The 21,809-nt window shown below is 38.9% G+C and overlaps 1 protein-coding gene and 2 long non-coding RNA genes across 3 annotated transcripts; all 3 read left to right on the top strand.

The window, feature by feature from the left end:
- Nucleotides 1–5,145: 5,145 nt before the first annotated feature.
- LOC143739457 (uncharacterized) lies at nucleotides 5,146–6,800 on the top strand. Its single transcript, XR_013204206.1, has 3 exons — nucleotides 5,146–5,210; nucleotides 6,510–6,564; nucleotides 6,739–6,800. It is a non-coding gene; the product is annotated as an uncharacterized LOC143739457 (long non-coding RNA).
- A 121-nt stretch (nucleotides 6,801–6,921) lies between these two features.
- Nucleotides 6,922–9,067, top strand: LOC143739456 (uncharacterized). Its single transcript, XM_077231944.1, has 5 exons — nucleotides 6,922–7,042; nucleotides 7,170–7,274; nucleotides 7,364–7,531; nucleotides 7,716–7,880; nucleotides 8,866–9,067. The coding sequence occupies exons 2-5, from the start codon at nucleotides 7,232–7,234 to the stop codon at nucleotides 9,063–9,065; spliced, it is 576 nt and encodes a 191-aa protein (XP_077088059.1). The 5' UTR covers nucleotides 6,922–7,042; nucleotides 7,170–7,231; the 3' UTR covers nucleotides 9,066–9,067.
- Nucleotides 9,068–17,615: 8,548 nt separating this feature from the next.
- LOC143739455 (uncharacterized) lies at nucleotides 17,616–17,969 on the top strand. Its single transcript, XR_013204205.1, has 3 exons — nucleotides 17,616–17,667; nucleotides 17,746–17,793; nucleotides 17,881–17,969. It is a non-coding gene; the product is annotated as an uncharacterized LOC143739455 (long non-coding RNA).
- Nucleotides 17,970–21,809: the final 3,840 nt, after the last annotated feature.

Below are 21,809 nucleotides of genomic sequence, written 5' to 3'. Positions count from 1 at the left end.
TTAATATTTTAATAAATATTTATATAAACCCACTTGGTATTATATGAATATTATATTAATTATTAATTATTTTTGTTTATATATATATATATATATATATATATAAACAAAAATAATTAATATAATATTCATATAATAGTGCATAATTATATTTTAACATTATACTACTACTATAATATTTGCCTATATTACTGCACAGTAATGTTGCATTTACGTTTAGAGAATTTGCCTCTGTTCAGTTGTATACCCAATGGTGCTATTTTAATGTTGCATTTGTGTTAAATGATGTTCAATCAATCCTAATCAAGCATTTCAATAGGTGTAATGATAGTTGTTCAGTGTGTGTGGGGAGAGAGAGAGAGAGATTTATAGATGAAATTAACTAATAATATCTTACAAATTTGTCAACAGAAAAAAGTGTGAAAGACCCTCGAAATGACCGTGCTGTTGGCGTATGCAAGAAGATTGTGAGTGCCTTTTCATACTCTTGGAAAAGAAGAAAAGAGTTGAAGAAAGCCCAGGCAGAGCACCATCTTCCCTTTCATCGGCTCATCACAGAAACACCAACAAGGTGGGGGTCATGCCAGATGATGATCCAGAGGGTGCTTGAACAAGAGAAGGCCCTATCACAGGTACTGAAAGCAGACAGGAAAACCAAACCGGACCCTCGGCCCACTGCTGGAATTCACAGACGCGCTGTCTGGAGAAGATTATGTCAGTGTGTCGTACATAAAACCTGTTCTCCATCTTTTCAACAACACTGTTCTTGCTGCAGCTGATGATGACACAGAGCTGACCAAGGACATGAAGAGAGTCATCCTAGAGAACTTAAACGAGAAGTACTCAGACCCAAAAACAGTTGACCTGCTGGATATGGCCTCCTTGGTCGACCCACGGTTTAAAGATGCATATTTGGCTGATGACCGCCAGGAGTTCATCAACACCAGAGCGGTAGCAGAAATTCTGTCACTGTTGGAGGTGCAAGCTGCAACGGTCAGAGAGCCACTGCCGCACACAAGCACAGAAGCAGCAACTGATGGTGCTGAAGCAGCTTCTTTGAGGCAATCAAAGAAGGTAAAACGGAGCCTGGGAAGCTTTTTCAAAAAGACCTCCGATGGCACAGCTGCTCTCGCTGACAGAGAGGTCATCGAAATAGAGCTAAAAAGTTACCTGCAGACAATGCAGGTTGATGGAGAGACTGACCCACTGGACTGGTGGCGGCTGCACCAAACTAATTTTCCGAGGGTGGCTAGACTGGCCCAGAAATATCTGTATCCCGGCCACAAGTGCTCCTTCGGAAAGGGCATTTAGCTTTGGTGGCAACATTGTTACATGCCACCGGTCTCTGTTGAAACCAGAGACTGTGGACAAGCTTGTGTTCCTGGCTAATAATCTTTAGGGCCTTACAAATGACAAATGGTGTGTATTAAACAAAATCTCAGTGTTGTGCCTGATTTTAGGATTCTTTTTAACTGAGAAGACACTAGACAGTTTTTCTGTTCTTTGCATATTTTGTGTCCTTTAAGAAAATAACTACAACTACATTTGCACTTTTTACTGTATATATGGCATGGCTCTACTGTAAAGAAACTTTTATACTTTAAAATTTTTCTTTTGTTGACGTATATGTCCCTTATACTGGAATTATTTTATTTATTTATTTATTTAGTGCTTTCATTTAGCACTTTAGAATGTTTTCATTTGAAGTATCTATGCACTACACTTGGAAGACTTTTCTTTATTCAAAATAGCCATGCCTAATACTGGAAGTATATCCTTAATTCACGGTGTCCGTTCCTTTATTAACAAGACACCAGTTTTAATTTCATTAGGAGAACAAAATGTTTAAAACCAAATGCGTTACCTTAGGCTGCAGGTTAGAAATATGTTTTTATTTAAAGTATCTGTGCATTACACAAAATAATTTTCTTTGCCTAATTAATACTGGAAGTATTTTCAGTACAGTGTGTATGTTGTTCCTTAACTAAAAAGACAACAGTTTTTCTGTTCTCTGCAACTTGGGTGGCATTTAAGAACCAAAGACTTAAACAAATTAAGTGTAGTGCCTTTTAGAAGGCCATTTATCTGCAAAATTGTGTTGTATAATTGCAGTTTTGCTTTTGCACAATAAATGTTCTTAAAACGACATACAACGTTTCTTTATTTCTTAAAAAAAAAAATGTAGCAGTTTGGCTTTCCTAAGGGTCTATATAGCCTGTTCTGAAATGGTTCTATTATAATATATATATCGCAATATATATCGTTATCGCAAGAGGCTGCAATGTATATCGCAATATGTATTTTAGGCCATATCGCCCATCCCTAGAACCATCCCAGGTCGACACACAGATCCCCCAAGTTACAGCCAGATCTGGTAGGCCTATCTGGACATTGTGTTGTCTGCTCATTTAGAAACCTAAAGGCTTCATGTCGACTGGGTTTATAATATAATTAATATGACATTATGCCTGCCGTAATAAAATCCAGTTTTATCATGTTTTGCAGCCATGTCTTTCAGTAGCCTAGGCTAAAAGAGAATCTATAGGCCTATGCGATCACCGATTCATCCGTGGGGGACAAACGGACTAGGCCTACCTCAGGTCTCACTCAATTAATTATTGTTATTCTGTTTGCTCATTTCAAAATAATTAATTTCCATGGCGTTAGAGGACTATTTTGATTAACCGAAATCGTGTGATGGGCGTACAATTAATTTTAGCTCAGAATCGCAAAGTTGAATTTAAAGATGAGTTATTTGGAATGAAAATATCCAAAACCATGGATTTTAAAGTTTTGTTGGGTAACAATATTAAATATTGTTAAACTGATATTATATTTCTAGGCCTAGGCTACTCCTGTTCACATAAAATAGGCTTATTAGGCTTCTTTTTATTATGCGAACCAAAACAAAAAATTGTTTTGCCAATATGGTCTTTGCTTATTTAGCCCATTAAACCTAGCCAGATAGGCATACCCAAACAACACGTAGCAAACAAATGTAGAGGACCATAATAATTAGGGACTCCCCCTAATAATTTATTTTTGGATTTTGGGGGGTCACCGACAAATATATTTTCACATTAAAAAGGATTGTGAAAATTATAGGTCTTTAGTTACGTTTTATATTTATAACAATTATTTATTTATTTCCAAGCGCGATGCAGCAATCAGGGCAGCTGTTAGCAGAGTGAGTTCCTGTACAGCATCGCAGATTGTTATTGTGGTGCTCCCGCAGACATGTACTGTAACGTTAGCTGAACGTGGCAAAACGAAACCTCACAAAGAGGTAAATCCTGAATGAAAATCCTGTAAGTGCTTTGATTATGTTTATATCTCCATAATTGCTTATAGTAAAATATTAGGAGTTCAAGTTGAATTAACTAGATACCCAGTGTAATAAGAAGAGTACGTAACGTTTCTTGCTAGCTGTAGTCATGTTATAATATCTTAAGTTTTTTTTTTTTAAACGTACCCCTAAAGATTTTACTTCAGGTTATGGATTGACTAATTTGAAACAAAGTAAACCATCTAATGTGGTACAGTCTTTTCAGACATCATTATTGTTCAATCCAGCGCCCAATTGTTTTACAAATTCCATTTAATGTAACATAAGGGATGAGAAATGCCATTTGTATTTGATTGTGCATGGTGCTGCCATAATGAGTACACCTGGTGGATTTAGAGTCAACTTCCTTGCTCAAGGACAGAATGGCCTGTTATTCACTTTTTCATGTCAGGGATAAGATTTATATAAGGTGCTGTAACTTTGTTGCTCCAGAGTTAGAGGGTTACCTGTTAGATTATAGCCACTTCTCCAGACACCACTACAATACTGGGCCTAGCCCAAACCATGAAAAAAATCTTCAGAATTTTTAACAATTTAATAATTCAATTTTAGGGGAAAGGATTCCCCAAGAGTCCTAAGTCATTTCGAACCCTGGTTGTAAGTATGTAAACTCTGTCTCAGAGTTGTCTCTTGTTAGTTAGAACTTGCTCTGATTGTGCAGATCTAGCTAATTTAGCATGTTTGGGTTATGAAAACGGTTGCCAATTTTTGTTTACAGATGCCATCATTAATGTTAAATATATGTGTCGAAATGCAGTGCACCGCGTTCCTCTATGTGTTACTGTAGGCCTAATACTGGTACTGGTAGTTTACTGGTAAAATCGAGGACATCCCCGTGCCCTGCGCAAGCCACATCTAAAATCTTAGGTCATTGCGATGAGTGGTCAGTAAGATATGCGAGGGACACATACATACTCACAGACAGACGTTTCTTACTTAACAAAATCTTTCGCGCCTTTGGTGTCAGCATATTTTTATTTGTCTATAGGCTGCTAGTGATTTAGTTAATATAATTTCAAGAGAAACACAAACAGAAAACCAAATAATTCCAAGGGGCTCACAATATTTCGATTTTGACTGTAAAGCAATAGAACATGTAAAAGATTAGCTAAAGAAAAACACAAAAGGGTAAAAAAGCACAGCCCAGAAACAGGTTAATTGCACCAAAGACTTGTTGATGTGGCCAGACGACATTCTCAACCACAGTATTGCCAATCAGTTTTACTGCCCTTCCTCCTTTGGGAAGTTCACCCATGTGCTTCATTCATTCTGATGTAGTACAGAACAAGACTGTTTATGAAGCAATTTGTCGGTTCACAACAAAATTATATTCATGTCGTGAATGAATTTCATGTAGAAATGAAATGTGCATTTCATGTATGAAATATTCATGTAGAAATGTTTGTTCTAATGGTCATTCTAATAATGTTTTCTGTCTGTTACAGATACAAGACAGCTTTACAAAAAAAGAGGCACTTTTAAGAGCCATTCTGTCACTTTTTCTCTCTCTCTCTCTCTCTCTCTCTCTCTCTCTCTCTCTCTCTCTCTCTCTCTCTCTCTCTCTCTCTCTCTCTCTCTCTCTCTCTCTCTCTCTCTCTCTCTCTCTCTCTCTCTCTCTCTCTCTCTCTCTCTCTCTCTCTCTCTCTCTCTCTCACACACACACACACACACACACACACACATTCACTCACTCATACCATAACTCATGTGTATGGTTTACAGAATCACAAAAGCATGTAAGTTTGATATAATACATTACACTTTTACCATTAGAAGGTAATGATAAATCACTATCTTACAGGTGAGATGGGGTGGCAGGAATCAGGATGGAGCAGGGAACACTGTCGGAGAGGAAGTTGAGCAAGTATGTTATTACTGACTTTGTAACTATGTGGACATACTTCACTGACACATGTGAGAGATAAGCAGAGTATGAAGGATAAAGTACATCAGGATATCAAACAAAGATCTATGCTTGCTAGAATGACCATCAGAGCACGTTCTGAACTGTAGTTGCAACACCCATTATGCCTGAGTAAAAAGTGAAGTCCGCAGTGTAGGTGTATAAATGATGCATCACTATTTCAAGCTATGTTCCTTCTGAGCTGCACTATTTAAGTATATACACTCTTTTGATCCTGTTCGGGAAATTCAGTCTCTGCATTTAACCCATCCGTGGACCGTGGATTAGTGACACACATACACAGCACACAGTGAGGTGACACACACTAACTCAAAGCAGTGGGCAGTCATCTGTTAAGGTGTCCGGAGAGCAGTAAAGGTTTTGGTGCCTTGCTCAAGGGCACCTTAACTGTGGATGTGGACAGGACAGTGATGTTCAACCGATTTCACTGCGTGACACTCAGAAATGGCCTCATTTCCATCAACGGCTGCATATCGGTGAAATTATCAGCCACCTTGCCTAGGTAGGGCCAGTACCTAGAAAACAAGAGCATCATTAGTGGGTATTACCAACACAATTTGCTTGGAAATCAATCTAAAACTACAACTCAGACTAAAACACTCAGGTATGTGTCATTTGATATACAGTAGGTTGACCAAATTTGACCAAGAGAAGTTACCTGAAGAACACATCCATTGCGAAGAAGGTAACATTTGCCCTCTCTGCCTGTCCTTTTGAATAAACATTGGAAATGCGAAGATTTCTCCACGGTAGTGGTTCAGGGCACGCAATAATATCCCCTGTCTGATTGATAAGAGACAATGTGGTTATTAATGATCAACTTACAAAAACAGTTGCTCAAAATCCTCGCGCACACACCAACACACACTTTCTTCCTCTCTCTCAACTTTCACTTTCCGCACAACCACTTTCATCCTGGTCGGCATTCAAACCAGTCATCTGCCAAAGGCCCTAACCACTGGGCCACTGTTAACACACCCCAGCCCCCAATGTATCCAGTGTTGTTCCCAACTTAAAAAAATTGGGCTCGATCTTGCCAATTTTGTTGTGTATGGATACCACTGAAAGGGTGTGGTCGTTTTAGTTTCCATGGCATTATAAGGTGGAGAGCTAATTGACAATCAGATATTATTATTTTTTTTAAATGGCAACATGTTTTGTGTATTTTTTTTTATTTTATTTTTTTTGGTGTAAAGTAATATGGGAATACATTAATTTCTGTATTGTTTTTACATCTAGGTAAACAGCTTCCTCTCCAGGGCAGCTATTGTCACTAAATACATGACAAAGGCAGGTTGGTATGACACATTACAAACCATACACTGTGATGGTATTTCTGACTTCTAAAATGTCATTTTCCTGTTCTCCTCTCACTAAAGTAATTGTTGTATTAAGTCATGTCTAACTGCAATGGTATTTCCCATTTAAATTGATCCAATCACGCATACAGATTTATTTTTCCAATCAGGGAGAGAGAATATGCTCACTCAACAGGCCATGGGGTGGAACAAAAAAAAAGACAGCGTAGCTGGAGTCTGGCCATCTGTAATAAGCTCATTCATACACGGTTTTCTAAACTGTAGATGAAGGAATTTCTTGATCCCGGTATTGGCTGAAAGCTTGCATGATTTTTTTATTATTGTGTGATTTAAAGATCTCCGAGAGGGCAAAGCTGTGAGCTGCCAGCTTCAGTGATTTCCGCCAGAAGAATGGCATCACTGAACAAACAGCACAGCAGTGGGTGTGTGATGTTCAGGAGTGGGCAATCACAGGTAAATCATGCACAGTGCTCAGACTTTTCAGAAATACAACTGTTAATTACTTTGTTCAAATATGAACTACATAAGGTGATCAGAATCTTTCAAATGAAACTATCGCTTGACTGTGTTACCTATTCAGAGCCAGGGAGCACAACACAACAGGGAGCAACAGAGGATCTCAGGGCTGAGATAGAAAGTATCATGGCCCTGCTACGCAAGAAGCAGGACCTCTATCGTCAGCATGGTTGGTTGACAAATATTCAAATGGCTCATTGCAAATGCAAACAAACAAAAACTCTGTTTTCCTTAGAGTTTTATTGTTTTACTCTGCAGATAGCAACCAGACCAGACAAAGAAAGAGAAGAAAAATAAGAGAATTAAAAAACAAACTAAGACAAAAGACCCGACTCTACAATGCTATTGCAGAGGATACGATTGATGAGGAATTGGCTTCCAATTTGACAGAGGACTACATCCTGCCTTGGGAGAGAAGTGAGGATGGTATGGTAGCCTATCTTGACATGTTCTCTAAAATGTATGCCTATATGCCTATGGTATAGCAATGAAAAACTCTCTCTCTATCTCTCAATCTCTCTATCATCTATTTGTGTATGTTTGGGTTTGTAACTTAATTGTGAATACTAAATTACTTTTTCATATTTCCATCAATTCCCTCTACCCAAAGGCCATTCCTTCCGATTAAAGCGTTCTGTTTTTGACCAAACAATGCTAATTAGACGCCTTGAGGAGGAGCAGAGCATTCTGGTGAAGGAGATGTCTCAGCACATCACGTCTCTCCGGAAGGAGATAAAGGCAGTGGATAAGCTTAAAGAGAACATCAGAATGGGCTGTAAGTCAAATTCTTATTTTTTTTTCCCCTCACTAAATTAGTCCCTTTTCTACTGCTCAACTCGCCTCAACTTGACTACAGTAATTTCCTGTGTATTAGCCGCATTGTGTATAAGCCGCAGGACAGTGTTTTATGCAAGTTAAAGAAAACAAAACCATATTAATTCCATATTAACTGCCCCCGTGTATTAACCTCATAGCTGAAGAAATTTTACAAAATCAATATAAGCCGCGGCTTATAGTTGGGAAATTACGGTACTCAGTTTGGTTACAGACGTTTTGTTTACCACTGCATAAAAGTACCATTAATGTAACTGGTTGCTATAGCGACACTGAAGTAAACTACCGTAGCATCACCAACGTGTAAAAGATGGTAACAGCAATGACTATAGCAGATAAAATCAACAGCATTCTGTATTCATCACTATACAGACACGTTTTTGGGGTGATGGCAAGATTTACTCTTATCAGCCGTCATGTCGTGCTAACACTGACAGATAGCTGCTGAGGGCATGCTCAGGACGTTACATTATGATGCTAGTGATAACAATGACCACTCAGCAATCTCCAATATTTACATATCATCGTTGGAACCTCAACAGAGGTGCAACCAAAAGTGGTAGGTACAGAGTGCTAAAAAATCGAGTTGAGCTGGTACCAGTCTGGAAAAGAGCAACAAGTTTTGTTTTGTTTTGTCCCACTGCCATCACACCCATATTAGTCATACTCCACCCTCACACTTTGTTTGCCCTATCCTCGCCTCAACGCAGGCCCCCCCCCCCCATCACACACAGTCACAGCCCTTAACCCCAACCCCCCCAGTAATTACAGTATATGACAATTAAATGTCCTTGTATCCCTTGTTTAAGTTTTCATGCAACAAACAACCAAATGTTTCTGTCTATGTGGGTCTACATGCTATGATTTTGGAACAATACTTGTAATTCTTATGTTTATGTATGTTGTTATGTTTATGTATGTTACAGATTTTGGTGACATATCAGAGGATGCTGCAGCTGGTTGGAAAAGTGTCCTCATGCAGAGGTCCTCCATACTGGAGAGTTTATTCCAAAATGCTGTGAGCACGTACAGTGCTATAGTTGACGACCTCCAGATACAGGACACAGAATGCAGTACGGACACTGATGACGAGTATGACCTTAGTAGTCCAGAGTCAGAAGATTAGGAAAGAGACCCTCTATGTTTTGTTTTGTTTTGTTTTTAAAATCTGTCAACTTTGGGTTTCCTTTTCCTTTCTTTTTTTTAGCCCAATCCCACTCATTGGGTCTCATTCATGAAACATTCATAAATATACAAGTAAATATGTGAGTGATTTGCGCGTAAAGAGACATTCCCGAAAATTCTTATCCTGATCACAAATACTTCGTAAACGTCAGATTTGATAGTGAAATGTGTGTGTGTGTGTTAATGAATTCCAATCAGTTGTAAATGGGACGCTCGTAAAGACGTAAATGGGAGTGTGCACGCTCATTCTCGCAATTACCATAAATCCCGCCCATTAAAACCGACTGACAACTATATATGGGCATCATATTATGACACCAAAGGAAGGATTTCAACATGTCTTCTCAAAAGCGTTTTATTATCAGAAGTTCATTCAAAACGCCATATTTTATTTTCAGGCGTACATAGTGGCGTATCAGGTCCTAAAAAAAGGATTTTTTAGGTAATAATGCTTTTACCTAAATGGTTTAGGTAAAAATGCTTGGCAGCATATTACAGATGCAGTTAATGGAGTTTCATCTGTTAATCGAACAGTCCTAGAAGTGAAAAGAAAATGGTTCGACATGAAGCTTGGCTGCAACACTTGTGACTTGCGGACTTGTAAAAATAAAATAAAAACAATTGAATAAACAGCTTGAATATAAAAAATAATAAAAAAATATAATAAAAAAAGACTTGCGGACTTGTGTTCCGTTTGCAGATGCTTTTACTGGCTCTCGTAATAAAAGTAAAAAGAAAAACCGTATGTAATTACTCCATATAATATTTTTTCAAAATGCTGTGTAAATATGTACCCGATTAAGGTGAATTTAAAATGCAGCCTTATTAATGAGCAAAACGTTCGGATGTTAAACGCACTATTTACGCGTGGCTGGGAGCAGGTGTAGATTTCTTTCGTACCACCTAACATTTGGAAAATACGAACATTTTAATGAATCCGAAAATTTACTCCAGAACCACTTCACACACGATTTACACAAATTCGTTCTGCTCGTGTCTCATGAATGAGACCCATTGTGTTCTGTTTATGTACAAATGTACATGTACACTGTAATAACACTTATACATAGCCATATTCTACTGCTCTTCATACTATTCATCCCAGGGACGTGCAGAGAGTTCCTCAGGGGCAGGGGCTCAAATGTAAAAAAGGGGCATATATATATATATATATGCAGTCAGAAGATATATATATATACAGGTCCTTCTCAAAAAATTAGCATATTGTGATAAAGTTCATTATTTTCCATAATGTAATGATAAAAATTAAACTTTCATATATTTTAGATGCATTGCACACCAACTGAAATATTTCAGGTCTTTTATTGTTTTAATACTGATGATTTTGGCATACAGCTCATGAAAACCCAAAATTCCTGTCTCAAAAAATTAGCATATCATGAAAAGGGTCTCTAAACAAGCTATTAACCTAATCATCTGAATCAACTAATTAACTCTAAACACCTGCAAAAGATTCTTGAGGCTTTTAAAAACTCCCAGCCTGTTTCATTACTCAAAACCGCAATCATGGGTAAGACTGGCGACCTGACTGCTGTCCAGAAGGCCATCATTGACACCCTCAAGCAAGAGGGTAAGACACAGAAAGAAATTTCTGAACAAATAGGCTGTTCCCAGAGTGCTGTATCAAGGCACCTCAGTGGGAAGTCTGTGGGAAGGAAAAAGTGTGGCAAAAAAACGCTGCCCAACGAGAAGAGGTGACCGAACCCTGAGGAAGATTGTGGAGAAGGACCGATTCCAGACCTTGGGGGACCTGCGGAAGCAGTGGACTGAGTCTGGAGTAGAAACATCCAGAGCCACCGTGCACAGGCGTGTGCAGGAAATGGGCTACAGGTGCCGCATTCCCCAGGTCAAGCCACTTTTGAACCAGAAACAGCGGCAGAAGCGCCTGACCTGGGCTACAGAGAAGCAGCACTGGACTGTTGCTCAGTTTTGCATGTCAGTCGGAAATCAAGGTGCCAGAGTCTGGAGGAAGACTGGGGAGAAGGAAATGCCAAAATGCCTGAAGTCCAGTGTCAAGTACCTACAGTCAGGGGTGATGGTCTGGGGTGCCATGTCAACTGCTGGTGTTGGTCCACTGTGTTTTATCAAGGGCAGGGTCAATGCAGCTAGCTATCAGGAGATTTTGGAGCACTTCATGCTTCCATCTGCTGAAAAGCTTTATGGAGATGAAGATTTCATTTTTCAGCACGACCTGCCACCTGCTCACAATGCCAAAACCACTGGTAAATGGTTTACTGACCATGGTATTACTGTGCTCAATTGGCCTGCCAACTCTCCTGACCTGAACCCCATAGAGAATCTGTGGGATATTGTGAAGAGAAAGTTGAGAGACGCAAGACCCAACACTCTGGATGAGCTTAAGGCCGCTATCGAAGCATCCTGGGCCTCCACAATGATTTTCTGGCCCACGATGATGACTGGCTTATCAGCCGTTTCAGATTTCCACGGCCTATACTCTTGGAACTCTGCGCTGAGTTGGGTCCGAATTTGGAAAGAGAGACAGCGAGGAGCCACGCATTGCCCGTTCCTTTACAGGTACTTACTACACTTGGTTTCCTGGCAACTGGTTCTTTCCAAAGAGAACTGGCAGACCGCTCAGGAATAAGCCAGTCGTGTTTGAGCCGTGCAATGCCAGCTGTATGGGACGGGATCATCCGCTTGTCTACCAGGTATATAACGTTCCCATACGATGCAGGTGACCAGCCAACGTTAAAGCGCAATTTGCTGCGATAGCCGGTTTTCCTAATGTAATCGGAGCGATCGACTGCACACATATTGCTATAAAGGCGCCATCTGAAGAAGAATTTGTATATGTGAATCGGAAACATTTTCATTCAATAAATGTGCAGATTATATGTGATGCACAAATGCGCATATTGTGGCAAGGTGGCCTGGGGCAACCCATGATTCATATATCCTTACAAATAGCATGGTTGGGATGAGACTCCAAGCTGGCAGGGTGCGCGATGGGTGGCTACTTGGTAAGTTATGCATTTAAATGTATGGTTCTATCTAAAAGTTTAATTTTTGTGTGTTATTATTCAACTGCCCATCAGGAGACAGTGGTTATCCACTAAAGACGTGGCTGTTAACCCCCCTCACCAACCCACAAACTGACCGAGAGCGCAGATACAATGATGCCCATTCTCGCACTCGGTCAGTTGTGGAGCGGGCGATTGGGCAGCTGAAATGTCGGTGGCGCTGCCTTGACAGGACCGGGGGGATGCTGTTATACCGCCCTGACAAGGTTTGCCACATCATACTGGCCTGTGGAGTGCTGCACAATGTCGCGCACAGGCATGGCATACCCCTTGGTGAGGTGGCAGCACTGCCAGATGACTCTGACCCAGGACCAGTATATGTGCAGCACAATCAACAAGCCATTCAGGCCCGTCAACGTGTAATTGCGACAATATAAATGGTACTCAGACACAAAGTTCATTTTTTCACCAATTCCTTTAATGAATGGCTTATTTCTGTGAGTGCGTCAGTGACATTTTTCAGGTGACTGTTAATTTCTCCAATGGCCCTAACAATTTGCTGTTGTGACTCCAGAACAGCATGCGTCAAGACGCGGCCAGATGGACGGGCTTCAGCACTGGGGGGAGCATTAGAGACACCGGAGACGCTGGACTGAATGGGCTCTGGCGGTGCAGACTCTGGTGGTGCGGACTCTGGTGGTGCGGACTCTGGTGGTGCGGACTCTGGTGGTGCGGACTCTGGTGGTGCGGACTCTGGTGGTGCGGACTCTGGTGGTGCGGACTCTGGTGGTGCGGACTCTGGTGGTGCGGACTCTGGTGGTGCGGACTCTGAGTGCGTGCCAGAGGACGTTCCTGCTGTTGTTCCTGCGGTTCCTAAGTCCAAATAAACACAGCCACATGTTAACAGTAATTTGAATCGGTTCCTTATTAATGGGTACACGCATTTGCAATAAAAGCAGTGGATACGAAAAATCTCTGGTGTACTTTTTGCTACATTGCATGCATTTTAAAATTAAAATGGAGGCTGGTAGGCTATATGTATCAAAGTTAAGGAAATACATTTTACATTAGTTACCTTGCTGGCAGTCCTGCAGTATATCCGAGTCTCCCACATCAACGGATACGATTCCAGAGATTAACGTGTCTCCTACAATAGAGGCAACTCTCTGATCAAAGGGTGAAAGTTCATCGGCCCCTGTACCACCGCCTGTTCTGCCCACACTGTGGCGGTGCGCAGCAGTTCTCCGCTTAACTTCCACCTTTATGTCAGACCATTTCTTCTTCAGTTCATTTACAGTGCGACTCTCAGATCCCACCGCGTTGACGGCATCAGACAAACTCTCCCACTCTTTTTTCTTTCTTTTGTTATTCATTCCAGAGGACAAAGTTCCAAATAAAATATTTTTTCTTGTTTCTACCTCTAATAGTAGGACCTCTAATTCATTTTCAGTGAAATTTCGTTTCTTGCTTGCTTTAGCCATGTTCTTGCAGGTTTCTTTTTCCAAATTGGACTAATTACCATATTTAAATGATTTAATTGAGGGAGGAGACTGGGTGGGGCGTTGTGCTCGTGCATGTGCGCTCAATTTTACGTTAATTGGGATGTACAAAGAGAATATGCGTGGGAACCTTCGTACGCAGAGATTCATACATCTGTTTTTTTTTGTGCGTACGCACATTTACAGCTTTGTCCGTACGCAATGTTTTAGTATGAATTCAACGCAAGTCTTTGTACATGAGGCCCCAAGAGTGCTGAATACCATCACGATTGAAAATATGACACTGATTTCATATGACAGTTCAATAAACAAGTAATTAATATCAAGTCACTTACATTTTAGACACAATATTGACTGTTTTTGTTCTATTTGAGCAGCGAAAATAGTTCCAAACAAACATCCCAAGAACCACAGCGCAGCTCACCGGAACACATAACTGCATTAATGAATGATTCAGCGCTTTGAATGAATCAATTGAGTCAAAGATTCAATGACTCATTAAACAACTGCCTCATTCCTTAACAATTCAGCCGTTCAGCCGAATCATTTTAATAAATGACTCAATAACTCACTCATTAAGACGGTCATCTGCCGCCCTTTACTGGTGGTTTAGTTTCATGTTTAAAAGTAGGCTATAATTCTTTCCAATATGTCATATTTGTATCTTCAAAAATATTTAAATCAATCTCATAACATTATTTATTGCAGTTGTAATTTTTCAGTGTAAATTAATTAATTTGATTGGTAACAGCATAGTGTCTTATTATTTCAAATGAATTTATTGACCAATCTAAGAATTTAAAATGAAAGATGAAGCCTATGTTTAAACCGATTTCTGGATTTTTACTTGGACAAGAGAATGGCCGATTTAGTTGTTCGAAGGACAAGCACATGTAAAGCCTTAATGTTGAGCCCTGAGTTATATTTTATATACTGTAGGCCTAGTATTATGTTTATGTGGCAAGCCAGTTTTACACATCAGCCCAGTCTATTCTGTAAAGTTAGTGATACGCAGAGTCCGAGTTTTTTTGCACATTAATTTGACAATAAATGTAGCACACCCAATTTTTCTTATGCGCACCCAGAGACGCTTTTCTGGCTACGCTACTTGTTGCAGCACAATACATGTATGGGAAAAATAGCAGAGTGCGGGAATCTCATTATTTTAAGTTGTATCCAGCCACCTTTTGCCCTGCACCACACATGTGGGGATGAACACACTCCCAATACTGCTCAAATAATAATCCCTTGTACAAGCATTCCATGCTTTAATGTTGCCTACTTTAACCAGATCAGGTGATGACAATGTAATGACTATTGAAATGGATTGCCTGTTTTCTGTAAATGTGGATTGTGCATAGGCCTAGGGTCACTTTTCCGCCGACTGAATGTTCATGCATTGGTAATCCATGAGTTGCCCTAACTGTAACAATGTCCTTCTTTTAGACAATGACTTTATTTCGGTTAATCCAAAAAGTAACGCCATGAAAATGAATGATTTTGAAATGAGCAAACAAAACAACGATTAATTGAGTGAAGCCTGAGTTTGTAGTCCGTGTGTCTCCCACGGATGAATCGGTGGTGGAATTACAGACTCTTTTTTAATCTACTGAAAGAAATGGCTGCAAAACATGATCAAACTGGATTTTATTTTGACAGGCAAAAAGTCAGTTTAATTACATTTCCCATTTACATTGTAAAGTCGACCTGAAGCCTTTAGGTTTCTAAATGAGCAGACAACTTTAACCAACATCCAGATCAGGCTGTTGAGGGAATCTGTGTGTCGATCATGGAAGGCTAACTTGATCAAACTGAATTAATGATAGCACAATGCAATAGCGCCATTGTAACACAGTTGACCTGAAGAATTCAAGTTTAATAACTAAACAAAAGCAACGCATAGAACGAGACCAAGTTGACCGTGGGTCCGCCACAGATCCATTCCAGATCCGTGGTAATGTCACAAGAGGCACAGATGCATTTCTCTGCAATGTAAAAGATATAGGCTAAACGGAAAACGTGATCAAATTGGATTTTACAATAACGGAGCAAATGTAAAGTTGATTATAGGCTGCATTGCCATTGTAAAACAGTCGACCTGAAGACTTAGATTAAATGAGCAAGCGCATTATAACATCCAGTGAATGACAGAACTTTGGTTAGGCTAACAGGATCAAAGTGAATTTGTATGATGGCAGGACAATGCAATAGCTACAATAACATAGAGGTTAACGTCATTATGGCTTTTGATGTTGGAAAAAAAACTAATACTTCAAATGTTGCGTTTCCAAATGAGAAAGCACGTCCATTGAGTGAGATCTGTTCTCTGTCATTGAAACAGGGATCTGTGTGTGGACCACGGAAGATGAGTGTCATTGAGTTGCGTTGGAGTTATCCGTGGTCTCAGCACAGACTCACTCCGTGCTTCTATCACATATTTTAGTTCTGACTATAGCCAAGCGAGCAATAGGTGTAAAACGCCATCAAACTGGATTTTATGATGACAGGACGAGACAAAATGTCAAGTTAATTACATGCCATTGCAACAGAGTCGACATAAGGCTTAAGTTTCTCAACAAGCCAGCAACATTACAACATCCAGTGAGTTCATAAAAACTGAATTTTTATGATGACAGGACAATGCAATAGCTACAATAACATAGAGGTTAACATCATTATGGCTTTTGATGTTGGAAAAGAAACTAATACTTCAAATGTTGCGTTTCCAAATAAGAAAGCACTCCGTTGAGTGAGTTCTGTATACTCCGTCATTAAAACGGGTATCCGTGTGTGGACCACGGAAGGTCAGTGTCATTGACTTGCGTTGGAGTTATATCCGTGGCCGCATCACGGAATTTGGGGCGATTCCGTGATGGCTCCACAGATTTTGAGTTAAGGGCCCGTGGACATTTCACGGAATCCTGTGAGACCAGGTTGGTAACGTTAGTTATGCTACGTAACGTTAGGTAGCTATGTGTGCTAGTGATACATGCTTCATGAAAAAATAAATGCCATCAAAATGAAAACAGCAAAATTACCTGTCCAGCAGAAATAAAGCCATCATGGAGTCACTTTTCAGACCCTTGAGATCCCTCAGTTGTCGCCACCGCTGGAAAGCCACGGCGATATTGACTCTCGCATGATTTCTTGATTTATCCAAAGACTTTTTGTTCATAGCTTTTTCAAATGCCTTCCATTTTTTTAAACTTGTTTGACTTCGCTGCCTCTATATGCATGTACTGATAATTTTGACTGTTCTTTCTCTGCCATAATTGTTATTACTAGCTTCCGTGCCTCTTCAAACAGGTTCCAAATTTGGAAAAAAAGTAATTTTGGAGACTTCTACCTACCCTGCCTTTAAATTCACTGAGATTTTCATGATGTCTCTGCAGACAAGCAACATGCCACTAAATGCAGCTATCACAGATGGACCTGAAACAACAAATGGTTTAAAGGTAATATAAAAGTTATTTCAGTTTCTCATAGGCCTGCCACTGACTAAGGTTTAATTTTTTGTTGTGATATTTTTTTATTGCTTTTGGTTGTTCACTATTTTACTGCTTTTGCCATTAGTCGACTAATTGCATGTTTATATTAATTGAATTACTTTTAATAAATATAGGCAAATTTTTGGATTTACTGCCCAGGACACTGTAATTACCACAAGGACCCACTGTTAACCATCTGTTCCTTTACGGACTGTGTGACTTCGCTACGAGCTTTATTAGTTCTAACCAACTAATAATTTTGTTCGACTAAGCTGTTTCTAGTTGAATAACAAAGTCAACTATTAGGGGGCAGCCCTAGTTTCCCAGATTAATCTGAAAATAATTGTACATGTACAAAAGCAATCTTCTTAACCACAGTTTTAAAGTATTGTAACCATGCACAAATTTAAATGCAATGCAATTTAAGTTAATTGACATTCCTACAGAAAATATTATGACTGAACTATACTGTATAAATATCTTCACAGGAGGGGCCAGCTATAAGAAGACAAGACCTAGAGTATGAGCAATCATTGAGAGCTGATCAGGAAAAGGTATCTCTTTTAATATCTTTAAGTACTTGCATGTGTAAAATATTCTTGATGGATCCTGATAGTTTTCCCTATTGGCAGGATCAGAGGAGACAAGAAATGTCACAATATGAAGAAAGGCGTTTAAAGGTGCTTTCAGCTTGCCTAGGAAGGTGCTCCTTTTAAAAATCTCATGCACATTCCAACAGTTTTTTCCAAAACTTTTATGTCTCTCAGATAATAGAGGAAAGACTTATGAGGAGAAGTGAAGAACCAGCTGAAGGCATACCACTGAAATTTACTTTCCCAGATGGCACAATAAAAATTCCAAGACGGTTCCAAGTATTCGATGAAATGCAGGTAAAGATGTTAAATAACCAAGATGATGTCTATCAAATCTTTCTACAGTGTTTTTGCAGGGCAGCCACAGCTAATTTTGACACTCTCGTCAGTGGTGGTGTGAACGCACAGTTAGCCTGCTCTCCAATATAGTGCTACACATGTTTGGGGGGGGGGGGGGGGGGGGGTTGGTTGTGTTTGTTTAAAGCTTTTTTTTCGTCCAGAAATAACCGACAGTGTTTATGTGAGTATTCGCCAAGACGGTATTTTGTTTTTTCAGCTCCTGTTTGACTTTGTCGGAACACATTCCTCAGCCACTGAGTATTTTTATATTAAGGAAGCTCAGGGTTCCAGACTGCGACCGTTTTTTGAGAATGTGCGAGTTAAAATTGTATGTGGTCGCATTTGTGCGAGTGGACGCTTGAGCAACAGAACGCCCTTGAGCAACAGAACGCCGTTGCATCAGCTATTGCAGTCCGTAAATTATGTTCAAAATGAACGAGTACATCATGAATCCATTTTCCAAACGGTGTTTTTGACTTATCCTGAATCCCTACGGTACGCTTATAATAAGTGTTTATATTCTCACTATTTTATCCCGGGCTCGGCTCAGCTGCGGAGTTGCCCAGTGCCTGCGTGACTCGCCATAGACATTAACGGAGAGAAGTAACTCCGGCTACAGTGTTCTTCCGCAGGACACGTGCAGTTTATTTATTGACGAACGTACACGTCTATGGCAAGCCGTTTTAGCTTAAATTGTACCCAGCCTTACTCATCATAACTGCATTTTTACTGGTAAGAATTCAAATAGAGAACTTTACAATTCTTACTAGTAGCAATTACAATTAGAGAGCTCTTTAATGCAATTATTACTAGTAAAAACTGATTTAGAGAGCTCTCTAATTCAGTTCTTACTAATAAGAATCCAATTGCAGAGCTCTTTAATTCAATTAGAGAGCTCTACAATTCAATTCTTACTAGTAGCAATTACAATTAGAGAGCTCTCGAATTCAATTCTTGCTAGTAAAAATACAATTAGAGAGCTCTCTAATTAAATTATTACTAGTAAGAATTACAATTGCAGAGGTCTCTAATTCAATTCTTACTAGTAACAATTACAATTAGAGAGCTCTCTGTCACGTAATCACACACGGAAACAGATGATCCAATAGCAGGTATATTTATTAAAGGGTAGTCCGTACTCACAACAGTCCAGGCAAATGGTCAAAAATCCGATAAGTCAATCCAAGAACATAAAACAAGAACAGGCAGCATACAGGAACAGAAGTGTGCGGACATTAAACAAGGACTCCGTAACAAACACTAACACAGACAGGGATTATATACACACAGAACTAACAAGGTGATGGGAAACAGCTGAGTGCAATAATCAGATAAGTGACAGAACAGAATGCAGGGAATTGTAGTCTAATGTGAATGACACCGTGAGAGGACCTCTAGTGATAACCCAGGGAAACACAACCAGACACTGTGACACTCTCTAATTCAATTCTTGCTAGTAAAAATACAATTAGAGAGCTCTCTAATTAAATTATTACTAGTAAGAATTACAATTGCAGAGGTCTCTAATTCAATTCTTACTAGTAACAATTCTAATTAGAGAGCTCTACAAATTAATTTTTACTAGTCATATGTCTCCATTGACTTCCATTCATTTTTAATTACGGAGCTCTCTAATTTAATTCTTACTAGTAACAATTACAATTAGAGAGCTCTACAATTGAATTTTGACTAGTAACAATTACAATTAGAGAGCTCTCGAATTGAATTAAAGAGCTCTGCAATTGCATTCTTACTAGTAATAATTGAATTAGAGAGCTCTCTAATTGTAATTGTTACTAGTAAGAATTGAATTGTAGAGCTCTCCAATTAAATTCTTACTAGTAAAAATGCAATTACGACGAGTAGGGCTGGGTACAATTTAAGCTAAAACCGCTTGCCATACACGTCACGCGCATTGCACACTGATGGTGAAACGCCCAATTACGAATTCAGGAATTAAGGCATATAAAAACACGTCTTTTCAGCGGTTAGATGATAGTAGGAATCGATCGACAGAGGAAAATGATTATAAAATGCAGAAGGTAAGGAGTGTGAGATTTCTGATTTTTGTTACAACTATAAACTTTGATAACGGAAAATCTGTATCAGCGTATTATAATACTCTAATATTTTAAAATGTATTGCATACATTTGAATGTTTAATGATTTTTAAAAGATAGAAAGATGATGCTGATAGAAAGATGATAATAGATAGATAGATAGATTGAATATAATTCAAATGTAAATAGATAGATTTATACACTCCTAAACAATGCTGGGTTGTTTAAACTCAAATTTGGGTCAAATATGGACAAACCCAAATGTTGGGTTAAAAATGTAATAGGCTATAATATAACGTAATATATAATAAAATGTAATATATAATACAATTATATTTATACTATATAATATATATAGTATAAATATAAAAATGTTTTTATATAATATATTACAGGTATTTATGCTGCAACCCAGAAAGCCTTTGCTAGCCTTGGTCCATTAAAACCACTATTCATCAACATGCATCGATTAATCCCATGGCATCTAGCAAAAAAAAAAAAGGTGCGACCAAATCATCAGTGGTGCGACCAACTGAGAAAGTTGGTAGCACCAGTGCAACCAGTGGAAAAGTTAGTCTGGAGCCCTGAAGCTACATCAGCAGTATCAATAATCAACACAATTTCTGGAACTCTTCTGGATCATTACCTGATTTCCCCATTGAACATCCATGTTCAATGGATGGACATGGACGATGTACAGGTAAGTATATTCCTTGGCAATAACCTTAACCCTCTCCATCCACTAGGTCTTAAAGGGTTAGTTCACCCAAAAATGAAAATGCTGTCAGTAATTACTTGCCCTCATGTTGTTCCAACCCTGTAAGACTTTCGTTCATCTTCGGATGCATCACACACATGACCAGTGTAAGCCAATAGTGAGCCTACGTGTGACCTACAGCACAGAAACGGTACGCTGTTAAACTATGTGAACTCACTCGAGGTCCACAGAGAAGGAAATTAATAGTTGTATAGAGTCTTTTTTTGCGCACAAAAAGTGTTCTCGTCGCTTGATAGACTTAAGATTGAGCCACTAGTCACTTGGAAGATGAACGAAAGTCTTATGGGGTTGGAACAACATGAGGGTGAGCAATTACTGACAGTTTTTATTTTTGGGTGAACTAACCCTTTAAAGTCACTGCAGTCTTTAAACCTGCTTCTGTCTACTGTTGGTTATCTGTGTTATTTAATGATAATCAAACAACAAACTGAAACTTTTATTGAGGATTAATTTATATTTAACTTAAACAGTTAAGACTTTAATTTTATTCAATTTCTGTGGTATTTCTTATCTGAATACTACTTTTAAACCTACATGAAAAATGTACTGCATTGTTTGTTTATATCTTTATTCTATTGAATTCAACAATGCAGTATATTTTTTATTTAAGCTTCTGCTTGTAATTTGCTTAATCATTCTTGTTTTATTACTGATTATTGCAACAAAATTATCTCCTAAAAAGCAGGATGTTTCTCTGTGATTCGCTACTCATTTCGAGGTACTTTATTGTGATGTTGTGACTGTGTCCGGTTTCCATTTAATTTATTTATTTTATTTTTTTTGTCCTCAGCTGATCACATGCCTGATAACAATTTTTAGAAATTTTACTTTAGTTACGGATATTGTAGCAAAGTAACAAAACATTTAAAATGTAGATTTTCGTTGTTCAAACTTATAAACTACATTCGTTTCAGGTTAAAAGTGAA

The sequence above is a fragment of the Siphateles boraxobius genome, unplaced genomic scaffold (genome assembly GCF_051911475.1).
Source record: "Siphateles boraxobius isolate OS27281-9 unplaced genomic scaffold, OSU_SipBor_1 160, whole genome shotgun sequence".
Lineage (NCBI taxonomy): Eukaryota > Metazoa > Chordata > Actinopteri > Cypriniformes > Leuciscidae > Siphateles > Siphateles boraxobius.
The sequence above is the reverse complement of the archived record's forward strand: the minus strand, read 5'-3'. Positions and strand labels throughout refer to the sequence as shown.

Coding starts and splice junctions, on each gene's coding strand:
- LOC143739456 (XM_077231944.1), top strand. CDS start 7,232: ATGGCCCTGCTACGCAAGAAGCAGGACCTCTATCGTCAGCATG. Junction 7,275..7,363: donor GGACCTCTATCGTCAGCATG/GTTGGTTGACAA, acceptor TTTACTCTGCAG/ATAGCAACCAGACCAGACAA. Junction 7,532..7,715: donor TTGGGAGAGAAGTGAGGATG/GTATGGTAGCCT, acceptor CTCTACCCAAAG/GCCATTCCTTCCGATTAAAG.